Below are 12932 nucleotides of genomic sequence, written 5' to 3'. Positions count from 1 at the left end.
CCATAGCACACAGGTGCCCCCCACTCCTGTCAATGTACATAGTTTCATGACTCTAGGTGAAATGTTTTTCAAGACATATGCATATCTTTTAAGATAATGCAACACAAAAAGCACTTTATGTGAATTTTTCACTAAGTCAAAGACTGTAACTCTGTCTGGTTATGAAAAATCCCAAACAGAACACACATGCTATATAACAATCCCCATATATTTTATGACTCCAAGTCAAATACTTTTTGCATACATGCAACACAAACTTGTATCATGGTTTTTGACAATGCCCTTTATAAATATTTTTGAGAATCATTGGCCATAACTGGTCTGACTGACAGAAATCAAGAACAAAATCTCAGGTACACAACTTCGCATGCAGAATAATATTCCAATAGTGTAACAAACCCCAGGTTCACAACTCCACATGCTGAATATTGAATAATGTACATGTAGTTGTGTTTTTTTAAAATTTTTAACAGTACTTCAGTTATACAATGCCAAACAGTTAACTTAACCAGTACCAGTTAATCTGTACCAGTACAAACCAGATCTATGCAAGTAACTGCCAACTTCTCCAAATGTATCAGAGGTGGAGGACAAATGATTTCAGACACAATGTCTTTTATCAAATCGTTACAGAGAACATTCGCCTTGCCTTGGGATAGACGTCACAACCCTGCGATCTGTAGATTTGCACTCTCCCTACTGAGCTAAGCAGGTGTACTCTAGGTACATGCAAGTAATGTTAAAGGACTATATGCCTGTACAGTTTAGTACTAAATTAAGAATAAAAGTCATTCTTCCCTAATTCTTACACTCAGCTCTTCTGCCTTTGCTTTCAATATTTCACTTTCTTTAATACAAGCATAGTAAATCCTTTGTCTTAGGGCTGCTGTCCTGGTAATACTAAAGCACTGCCTTGCTGGTGCAGATGCTAATCTGATTTTTTGTCTCTGTATAATAGAAATATTGTCCCATGACTTTAAGTCCAAAAGGGGCCATAATTCTTGCAAAAAGTAATGAAGAGTTACAGTACTTGCTGTGCAGAGTCAGCCTTTAATAACTGCTCCAAGTTTTAAAGCAATAGCTTTGACTGTTAAGGAGTAAAATTGACCTAAACATAAAACTTAACCAAGAAATCTGATATTTTCTAAGTCCAAAAGGGGCCATAATTCTAGCAAAAGGCAGGATGGAGTTACATTTCTTGCTGTAAAGAGACAGCTATTAATGGTGAACAAGTGTTGCAAGTTTTAAAGCAATAGCTTTGATAGTTTAGGAGAAAAGCTGACCTAAACATAAAACTTAACCAGGCAACGCCAACGCCAACCAAGTGATGACAATAACTCATCATTTAAAAAAAAAAAATCAGATGAGCTAAAAACTGTAATTGCCAAAAGTAAAAGGATACTATGTGTGATAGAATGGTTTTTGTGCTCGTATCACACGGCTGGCATTGACAGCTGTCGCTCTGACTAGACCAGGCAGGACCTTATAGTCCACTATTGCACCATTAAATAGAGGACCAAACAATGGTACCTGAAATACACCAAAACAAAAATTATTTATTTCAAACCTGAAACAATGGCTATAAATGAAATCCTACACGAAGAAAAAAATAGATCTGTCATTAAAGGTGATTCATACCCACAGATGCTGCTTTGATACAGGAAAAGTAAAATGTTATGATCATGACATTTGATCCTTAAGTGTGACCTTGCCCTTGGACCTAATGACCCAAGATGTGCATGTCATCCAAATAAAGTTATCAGTTAATGCTAATTTTTGGAAATACGATCCAGTAGTTTAGAAGATATCGTGTGGACACAAATTTATTATTTGTTGGGTTTAATGGCGCACTGACACAATTATAGGTCATATGGCGACTTTCCATCTTTGATGGTGGAGGAAGACCCCAAGTGCTCCTCCATGCATTATTTCATCACAAGCGGGCACCTGGGTAGAACCACTGACCTTCTGTAACCAGCTGGATGGCTTCCTCACATGAAGAATTAAACACCCTGAGTGAGGCTCGAACCCACATCAATGAGAGGCAAGTGATTTGAAGTCAGCGACCTTAACCACTCGACTAATGTGATCCAGGTCATGTGCTCTGCAAGTCATCTTCTTTGGTAAACAATTGATGTCAGTTTTATGAAAATCTTCCAAAGGGTCAAGACAAAATAAATGGGAGTTGAAATGAAGTTATAATTATTTGACATCCAATTGTATTTTGGCCTTGGAACTAGTGACCTGGGTTGTGCCCTATGCACATTTTACAAGCAGGTAATATGATGTAGAGCAGACACAAATTACAGACAGACCAAAGGACATCCATGACTGCAATATATTGGATCAAATCTAGCAGTAGTTTAGAAGATGTAGAGTAGAAATAAATTAAAGCTATTTGACCTTTAACCTCCAAGTGTGACCTTGACCTTGGTCCTAGTGACCGAGGCTTTGTGCTCTGTACGTCATGCCATGCTAATGAGATAAAGAACTGAAGCTAATTTAATGAAATATTTCCAAGCTGTTAAGCAGACATAGACAATATAAGCAGACATTAAGTTAAGCTATTTGACCACTGACCTTCACCCTGGGTTTAGTGACCTGGGTTGTGTGCTCTGCACATGGTCTTGATGAGTGTAATAATGGATGTCAGTCCTACGTAAATCTTCCCAGCAGTTAAACAAGAGGACCATGATGGTCCTGAATCGCTCACCTATCCCCACATGACCCAGTGTTGAACTGAGTATGACGTCGTTATTTCTATTATTTGACAAAGTGACCTAGTTTTTCAGCACATGTGACATAGATATCATCAAGATAAAAAATTCTGACCATTTTCATGAAGATCCATTGAAAAATATGGCCTCTAGAGAGGTCACAAGGTTTTTCTATTATTTGACCTAATGACCTAGTTTTTGAAGGCACGTGACCCACTTTAAAACTTGACCTAGATATCATCAAGGTGAACATTCTCACCAATTTTCATGAAGATCTCATGAAAAATATGGCCTCTAGAGAGGTCACAAGGTTTTTCTATTTTTAGACCTACTGACCTAGTTTTTGACGGCACATGACCCAGTTACGAAACTGACCTAGATATCATCAAGCTGAACAGTCTCACCAATTTTCATGAAGATCCATAGAGAAATATGGCCACTAGAGAGGTCACAAGGTTTTTCTATTTTTAGACCTACTGACCTAGTTTTTGACCCCACGTGACCCAGTTTCAAACCTGACCTAGATATCATCAAGATGAACCTTCTGATCAATATTCATGAAGATCTCATGAAAAATATGGCCTCTAGAGAGGTCGCAAGGTTTTTCTATTTTTAGATCTACTGACCTAGTTTTTAACTCCACGTGACCCAGTTTCGAACTTGATCTAGATATCATCAAGGTTAACATTCTGACAAATTTTCATGAAGATCCATTGAAAAATATGGCCTCTAGAGAGGTCACAAGGTTTTTCTATTTTTAGACCTACTGACCTAGTTTTTGACCGCACGTGACCCAGTTTCAAACTTGACCTAGATATCATCAAGGTGAACATTCTGACAAATTTTCATGAAGATCCATTGAGAAATATGGCCTCTAGAGAGGTCACAAGGTTTTTCTATTTTTAGACCTAATGACCTAGTTTTTGAAGGCACGTGACCCACTTTTAAACTTGACCTAGATATCATCAAGGTGAACATTCTCACCAATTTTCATGAAGATCTCGTGAAAAATATGGCCTCTAGAGAGGTCACAAGGTTTTTCTATTTTTCGACCTACTGACCTAGTTTTTGACGGCACATGACCCAGTTACGAAACTGACCTAGATATCATCAAGCTGAACAGTCTCACTAATTTTCATGAAGATCCATAGAGAAATATGGCCACTAGAGAGGTCACAAGGTTTTTCTATTTTTAGACCTACTGACCTAGTTTTTGACCCCACGTGACCCAGTTTCAAACCTGACCTAGATATCATCAAGATGAACCTTCTGATCAATATTCATGAAGATCTCATGAAAAAATATGGCCTCTAGAGAGGTCGCAAGGTTTTTCTATTTTTAGATCTACTGACCTAGTTTTTAACTCCACGTGACCCAGTTTCGAACTTGATCTAGATATCATCAAGGTTAACATTCTGACAAATTTTCATGAAGATCCATTGAAAAATATGGCCTCTAGAGAGGTCACAAGGTTTTTCTATTTTTAGACCTACTGACCTAGTTTTTGACCGCACGTGACCCAGTTTTCAAACTGACCTAGATATCTCAAGGTGAACATTCTTACAAATTTTCATGAAGATCCATTGAGACAATAGGCCTCTAGAGAGGTCACAAGTGTTTTTATTTTTGACCTAATGACCTAGTTTTCGTGGGCACGTGACCCACTTGTAAACTTGACATAGATTCATCAAGGTGAACTTTTTCAGACAATTTATCTTGAAGATTCGTGAACAAAATGGCCTCTAGTAGTGTCAAGTTTTTCATTTTGACCAAAGACTGTTTTGCGGTACATGAACCCAGTACGAACTACTAGATTCTCAAGCTGAACAGTCTCACCAATTTTCATGATGATCCATAGAGAAATATGGCACTAGAGAGGTCACAAGGTTTTTCTATTTTTGACTATGACCTAGTTTTTGGACCCAAAACGTGTACCCAAGTTTCAAACGACCTAGTATCCCCAATGATGAACTATATTCAATATTCATGAAAGATCTCATGAATATATATGGACCTCTATGAAGGTCGAGGTTTTTTAATTTTTAATCTACGACTAGTTTTTACTCCACGTTGAACCCAGTTTTCGAACTTGATACATAAGATATCATCAAGGTAACTTCTGACAATTTTCATGAAGATCCATTGAAAATATGGCTCTAGGAGTCACAAGTTTTTTCTATTTTTAAAGGACTCGCCTAGTTTTTGACGCACGTACCCAGTTTCAAACTTGACTAGATATATCAGGTGAACATTTTACAAATTTCATGAGTACATTGAAAATATGGCTCTAGATGTTCCCCAAGGTTTTCTTTTTTAACTATTGACCTAGTTTTCGAAGGCACGTGATCCCTTTTAAAGCTGACCTGTAATATAACATGGTGAAAATTCTCACCTATTTTCTTGAAGATCTCGTGAAAAAATATGGCCTCTTTAGAGTCCAAAGGTTTCTATTTTTGCCTATGACCTAGTTTTTGACGGCACATGCCAGTTTACGAACCTGACCTAGATTATAAACAATCTGCTGAACAGTCACAATTACATGAAGATCCATAAGAAATATGCCATAGAGAGTCACAGTTGTTTTATTTTTAGACCTAAGACCATATTTTGACCCACGGTGATCCAGTTTCAAACCTGACCATAGATCATCATAAGGATGAACTTCTGTTCAATGATCTTTGAAGATTCATGAAAAATGCCTCTAGAGAGGTCACAAGTTTTTATTTTAACTACGACCTAGTTTAACTCCACGGACCAGTTGCGAAACTTGTTAGATATCACAAGTTAACATTCTGGCAAAATTTCATTGCAGATATGAAAAATATGGCTTAGAGAGGTAATGGTTTTTTCTTATTTTAGGACTCTGACTAGTTTTGATGACCGCAGGACCTAGTTTCACTTGACCTAGATATCAATCAAGTGAAACATTCTGACAAATTTTCATTGAAAGATCCATGAGTAATATGGCCTACAGAGAGGTCACAAGGTTTTTCTATTTTTTAGGAACTACTGAACTAGTTTTTGATCCCAAGTGGACCTAGCGAACTTGACCTAGATACTCAAGGTGAACATTCGACCAAATATTCATGAAGATCTCATGGAAAAATTAGGCCTCTAGGGGTCACAAATTTTTCTATTTTTGATTATGGCACTGACCTAGTTTTTACTCCCACGATGAACCCAAGTTTCGACTTGACTAATTCATCAAGCTGACACTTTGACCATATTTTCAGAGATGCTCCTTGAGAAATATGGCCTCTAGAGAGGTCACTAAGGGTGTTTGAGTTAGGACCTATGACCAGTATTTTGACCACGTGACCATTTCAACTTGCTAGATACTTCTATGGTAAACATTGTGTACATTATTCATGAAGATCTCATGAAAAATATGCCTCTATAGGGTTCAAATGGTTTTTTATTTTTTTATTGGCCCTTTGGACTAGTTTTTGCCCTCGTGACCCATTTCGAACTTAACTAGATATCATCAAGGTGACATCTGACCAATATCATGACAGATCTCATTGAAAATTAAGGCTCTAGAGAGAGGAGTACAAGGTTTTTTTCTATTTTTTGGTCCTATGACCTAGTTTTGTTGCCACGATGACCATTATCGAACTACTAGAACTAAGTGAACATTTCATGACAATTTTCATGAAGATCTTGTGAAATATAGGGCTGTAGAGAGGTAAAGGTTTTTCTATTTTAGACCTACTGACCTAGTTTTTGATGGCACGTGCAGTTTCGACTGACCTGTTCATCATGAGTGAAATTCTGACAATCTTCATAAATCCCAATGTAAAAAGGACTTAGAGTGGTACAAGCAAAAGTTTCGGACGCACGCACGCACGGACGACGGATGATGGACGCCGCGCGATCACAAAAGCTCACCTTGTCACTTTGTGACAGGTGAGCTAAAAATGGAGTGGACAAGAATAATGGACAGACAGACATACTTGACTCAGCCCCAAAATACTTTGTATCTTGAGGTAGCTTTTCAATTTCAGTATACCACTAAAATGTTCACACAGAATCTAACACTTCATGAAATGAATATGTTTTAAAGACCTGCATTTAGAAGTCCTGTAAAGGACTGCATTTTTAAGAATTGTAAACTACCATTATAGTTCTATTAAAGATAAAACATACACAACATGTATGCTTAGTTGACAGTTTTCTTCAAAATTTCACAAAACTAGAGCTGCTTTTGAGAAAAGCGCAGGTCTCCCACAACTGCCTAATTATCTGAATAGTAAGTCTGTCTTTATATACTGTTTACTCACAGAAAATTTTTCTGTGATAGTTTTGGAGTAAGTTTTGGAGTAAGCGACCTATGGGTAAGTTTTGGAGTAAGCTGCCCATCGGTAATTCAAGGGCCACAATTCTGAAGTGCCTGGACCGATTTGGCTAGTTATCGAACTTGGCCGAGGACTTATTGGCAAACACATTTTGTTTAAGTTTGGTGAAGATCGGATGAGAAATGTTGACTTAGAGTGCGGACAAAATTTGTGACAGACTGACTGACTGACACACACACAGACAGGAGTAAATCAATATGTCTCCAACCACTGTGGTGTAGGAGACATAACAATGCATATGTTCAGTCCTTAGCTATTGTAAGCAAAAGATTACAGTTTTAAGTTTTGCAAATGGTCTCACCTCTGGTTTTCTATCTATATGTATCCTATAAAGACCAGAAGGTTGTGGGTATATTATAATGAGTACATCTCCAAACTCTGTAGGTATAATGCCCCTACGGTAATCTCGGGTATGTTCCGACCACACTATATGAACTTCATCATTACCAAGATGTCGCATCTGTAAAATAAGCAGAATATCACATCTCTCCTATAAGATAATTCAGTTGAAGAACCATCCAGTTAGCTCAGTCTAGAGAGAACAAGAACAACAACAGCTATCTGAGAAGACAGTGTGCTCAACTATTCAATGCTGAATATAAGCATATTATTGTTTGTTTCTGAGAAAAAAAAGTGAAAACTGAACAATGACAAGGTTGCACTCTGGCACTGTCTCTAACCTCAAGTTTATGCCATCAAAGTGAAGAGTTTGTACTCACTAGAAAGAGGAAAATTTGTCATAACTAGAGCTATCACTAAAGGTGATGAATGTACCCCTGCCATCCTCTAGGCCACCCCACCCCCGCATGCACTGACACAGTACATTGCAATTTGACGCACACAAGATTGCATAATTATGTGGACTGTATGTATATAGACTGTATGTATACAGTATAGTAACAAAAAACAAAGTCGCATAACTATGCGGAATATTTATCTAAACCAATGTAACATGACCATGCACAAATAGGGTTGGTACTGATCACTTGTGTGAAGTTTCATTAAATTGTGTGCAAGTGTTTGGTAGATTAGGCACGCACAAAATTGCATATGCAGACTGTATGCACATAGTATGTTAACAAGAAACAAAGTCCCATAACTCTACAATTTTTGTCGCTGAAAGAACCTAACATGCCCCATGCACAACTACTGTTGTTACTGATCACTTGTGTGAAGTTTCATTAAATTGTGTCAAGGGGATGAGGAGAGATGGTGAGCACAAGATTGTGTCTATGTATATAATATAGTAACAAAAAAAACAAAGTCCCATAACTCTGCAAATTTTTTTTCTGAAAGAACCTAACATGCCCCATGCACAACTACTGTTGTGACTGATCACTTGTGTGAAGTTTCATTAAATTGTGTCAAGGGGATGTCAGGAGAGATGGTGCGCACAAGATTTTGTCTATGTATATAGTATAGTAACAAAAAAAAAAGTCCCATAACTCTGCATTTTTTTTTCTAAAAGAACCTAACATGCCCCATGCACAACTACTGTTGGTACTGATCACTTGTGTGAAGTTTCATTAAATTGTGTCAAGGGGATGAGGAGAGATGGTGCGCACAAGATTGTGTCTATGTATATAGAATAGTAACAAAAAAACAAAGTCCCATAACTCTGCAAATTTTTTTTCTAAAAGAACCTTACATGCCCCATGCACAACTACTGTTGGTACTGATCACTTGTGTGAAGTTTCATTAAATTCTGTCAAGGGGATAAGGAGAGATGGTGCGCACAAGATTGCGTCTACGGACAGACAGACAGACAACCTGAAACCAGTATACCCCCCCTTACAACTTTGTTGTCGGGGGGTACAATGATCTGGCAGTACAGTTAGGATTAAAATCATTCAACCTTCGAATGAAGGCCTGTAACATATAAATAACAGGTTGGCGCTAGCAAAAACTATAAGAACACTGGTTAGGTTAAAACATTATCAAATCATCACTGACCATTAGTTGAAAATTTGTGATTAAACCAAATGAAACCAACAAAGTAAGTTTCAATGAAATACACATTAAGTACAGGAAATTGTTCAAGTACTTTATCCTATCTTTTCAGTTTAAAATGTCCTTTTGTAAAACAAATTTAGCACTGACCTTGATATGTCTGGATTCCTCACTGCCAATTGGTATTCTTGTAGAAACATGGTACACAATCTCACATGTTGAGGTGGCATAGTAAGGGGCTGTGTCTCCTGTAGTTTTGTTCTGCTGGAGCCCACCAAGAAATCCTTTATGCACCTCCAGATCAACCTGTGATAATTGATATAGTTTATACAAGTATGAAATACGTTACACCTCTGGTATGAAGAACCATCAACAGCTATTTCTTGATAAAGAGATCCTATTGAAAAACTGTTAAGACTATTTTCACCAAGGCAAAATATTTTATTTGTAATTTGTATAAATTTAATTTATGACAAGCACTATTTTCAAGGTCATACATTATGGTGGTAGAGTAACTTCGGGTATATTCGACACCTTAAGCATAAAAACAGTGAAGCAATTTTCGATTCAGAATGACCGGTGCGAACATTTCATGAAAACGAAAGTAGACCCTTTCTGCGTCTTCAGTATAAAACGCTGCCCAGTGTTTAAATCTACATCTTCAATATGAATTTTATTCTGATTGTTGTCGCCATTTAAATTCGACATCTTTCAGGTAAATTCGGCACCCTGATGGAGTTTTAAAAAATATACAAGTTGAACATTCATTATTTTTGTATAACTACATTAAAAACAGAAAATGTCGCAACAGACATAACACATGGTTATGTGCTGATGAGTAGGCTCTATAGTTTTAGAATTTAATGACTCAAGTTATAATAAGAGGGCCATTATGGCCCTATATCGCTCACCTGTTATCATTGCACTTGAGGACAAGAAGGTCCCCAGAAAAAATATCTAAGTCCAAAGGACAGGAACAACAAAGGGAAGAAATTTAACCAAAAAGAAAAAAAAAAATTCTTACAAGGTACAGATATGTCAAAAACCGCCTAAAAATTGGAGGTACCATCCCTGTTGTACCACAAGAAAGTGGTCTCGGTTTTTCCCTACAGCCAATAATAAAAAAGTTACTAAAAATAAGCTATTTATAGTAATGTAAAAGGGAAGTAATTAAAAAAAATTATTGTAAGTGAACAAAAGAAGGATCTGCCAAATAAATCTGTTGACATAAATGAAATTTCAGATCAGTATCTTCATTAGTTACGGAGATATACCCATTTTAATTTGAAACAAGAGCCATGTTAGACATGGAAGGCTAAAGTTCCTGGTAAGTTAGTGTCTGAAAGTATTTCTTTTTTGGGAGAAGCTTTGAAAAACCGCTTAGTTGTGGTCCACATCACGGGTTTTAAAGATGTGGAGGAAAGAATTATTCAGTGGTGAAGTGGTTTACTGCTAAATTTTATTAATTTTCATGAACAGTATAGCTGTAAGATGTTTTTCTATATGGCTACTGTAAAAAGAAGGAATGGAAAGCTAACAGGGAAAAAGAGTGCCAGAATGTCACAATATATGCCCGTCACAGCAAATTTCTTTACTCTAGCAGCTGTATTTGCAAATGGAATTTTAATTTTGTGGTTGTTTAGTAATCATTGTAAGTCTTTTGTTTTTCTAAGTCCACAAAAAACTCCTTACCAGGTAGAGATGTCTTAAAATACACCTAAAATTGGAAAGTAACATCCAGGTTGTACCACAGAAAAGTGGTCTTGTTTTTTCCCTGTGGTCAATTATAAAAATGTTACAACATAAGTTATTTATAGTAACAACTAATGGAAGTTAATCTTAAAAAAAAATAAAAAAAAAAAATTGTAAGGCCACACAAAAATCTTTACTAGGTAGAGATTGGTAAAAATACACCTCAAAATTGGATGTAGCATGCATGTTGTACTACTGAAAAATGGTCTCGATTTTTCCCTACAACTAGTAATAAAAAAGTTACAATAAAAGCTATTTAAAGTAACAACAAAGGGAAGTAATTCTAAAGAAGGGAACTGTGCATGACACTTCGTCTCATGTTTGTATAATTGTGCCAAGTTACATCAAAATCCCTCCATGCATGAAGAAGAAATGCTTCGGACAAAGTCATTCTTTATCTGACCTTTGGCCTCTAAGTGTGACCTTGACCTTAGACCTAGGGACCTGGATCTTGGGCATGACACTCTGTCTTGCTGTGGTGAACATTTGTGCCAAGTTATATCAAATTCCCTCTATGCATGAAGAAGAAGTGCTCCGGACAAGGTTTTCATTCTTGTATCCTTTGACCTCTAAGGGTGACCTTGACCTTAGAACTAGGGGCCTGGTTCTTGTGCACGACACTCCATCTAGTGGTTTTGTTTGTTTGTTTGTTTGTTTTGGGTTTAACGCCGTTTTTCAACAGTATTTCAGTCATGTAACGGCGGGCAGTTAACCTAACCAGTGTTCCTGGATTCTGTACCAGTACAAACCTGTTCTCAGCAAGTAACTGCCAACTTCCCCACATGAACCAGAGGTGGAGGACTAATGATTTCAGACACAATGTCGTTTATCAAATAGTCACGGAGAACATACGCCCCGCCCGGGGATCGAACTCACGACCCCGCGATCTAGACCAACGCTCTTACCTACTGAGCTAAGCGGGCGGGCCCATCTAGTGGTGGTGAACATTTGTGCCAAGATATATCAAAACCCCTCCATGCATGAAAAAGATATGCTGCAGACAATTTTTTTTAAGAAAATATGATAAAGGGGAATAACTCAAAAAGTAGGCAAGGTAGAGTTATTGTTCTTGCACACTGCACTTCCTCCTATCAGTGTATGAAGTTTGAAGAAAATCCCTCCAGTACTTTTAGAGTTATGCTCTGGACAAAATTCTTAAAGAAAATATGATAAAGAAGAATAACTCAAAAAATAGGCAGGGTAGAGTTATTGTTCTTGCACACTGCACTTCCTCCCAATGTGTTCTATCAGTGTATGAAGTTTGAAGAAAATCCCTCCAGTACTTTTGGAGTTATGCTCCGGACAATTTTTTTAAAGAAAATATGATAAAGGGGAATAACTCAAAAAATAGGCAAGGTAGAGTTATTGTTCTTGCAAACTGCACTTCCTCCCAATGTGTTCTATCAGTGTATGAAGTTTGAAGAAAATCCCTCCAGTACTTTTGGAGTTATGCTCCGGACAAAGATCGTTGCGGACGGACAGAGAGCATTTCTAATATCCCCTTCGCCTTTGGCCGGGGGGATAAACAAAGGGAGGTAATTTGACATAAAATCAGTACATAGTTATCTACCCTGATTGGCTCAGTCCAACTAATGACAATAATGAAATTTCAAATAAGTCCTATAAGTACTTATTGATATAAATCCATTCTGATTACAATCAAGGGAGGTAATCAAATAACTCTGGAACCTACGACTGGATCTGATTTGTCATGGAATCCAAGATTTATTGTTGTTGAAGATATTTTGGAAGTTTGTATCAGATAAAACCATAAATGAAGTCTCTATATGACTGCAAAAGCCAAAATAGCCAATTCTGGACCTTTAAGGGGCCATAACTCTGGAACCCATGAAGGAATCTGGCCAGTTCAAAAAAGGAATCAAGATCTTGTGGAGATACAAGTTGTGTGCAAGTTTGGTTAAAATCAAATCAAAAATGAAGCTGCTATTGTGCAGACAAGGCTAAAAAAGCTTATTTTGGTCCTTTCAGGGGCCATAACTTTGGAATCCATTAAGGGATCTGGCCGGTTCAAGAAAGGAAGCGAGATCTTATGGTGACACAAGTTGTGTGCAAGTTTGATTAAATTCAAATCATAAATAAAGCTGCTATTGTGCAGACAAGGTCAAAATAGCTAATTCTGGCCTTTTCAGGGGCCATA

The 12932-nt window shown here is 37.3% G+C and overlaps 1 protein-coding gene across 12 annotated transcripts in view; it reads right to left on the bottom strand.

Moving 5' to 3' along the window:
• LOC123526658 (ral GTPase-activating protein subunit alpha-1-like) overlaps window positions 1-12932 on the bottom strand; it is a 172620-nt gene that overhangs the window by 21742 nt on the left and 137946 nt on the right. For all 12 annotated transcript variants that reach the window (XR_008366593.1, XR_008366594.1, XM_053520431.1 and 9 more), the window contains 3 exons: window positions 9173-9328; window positions 7374-7532; window positions 1403-1530 (listed from right to left, as the gene is read on the bottom strand). Coding sequence is in view for 10 of the 12 variants with exons in the window: in XM_053520431.1 (XP_053376406.1) it covers window positions 1403-1530; window positions 7374-7532; window positions 9173-9328 (443 nt within the window). In the remaining 2 variants the exon portion in view is untranslated. The remainder of the gene's footprint in view (window positions 1-1402; window positions 1531-7373; window positions 7533-9172; window positions 9329-12932) is intronic.

Source organism: Mercenaria mercenaria, chromosome 1 (genome assembly GCF_021730395.1).
Source record: "Mercenaria mercenaria strain notata chromosome 1, MADL_Memer_1, whole genome shotgun sequence".
NCBI lineage: Eukaryota > Metazoa > Mollusca > Bivalvia > Venerida > Veneridae > Mercenaria > Mercenaria mercenaria.
Note: the sequence above shows the minus strand (reverse complement) of the source record. Positions and strands in the feature narration are given on the sequence as shown.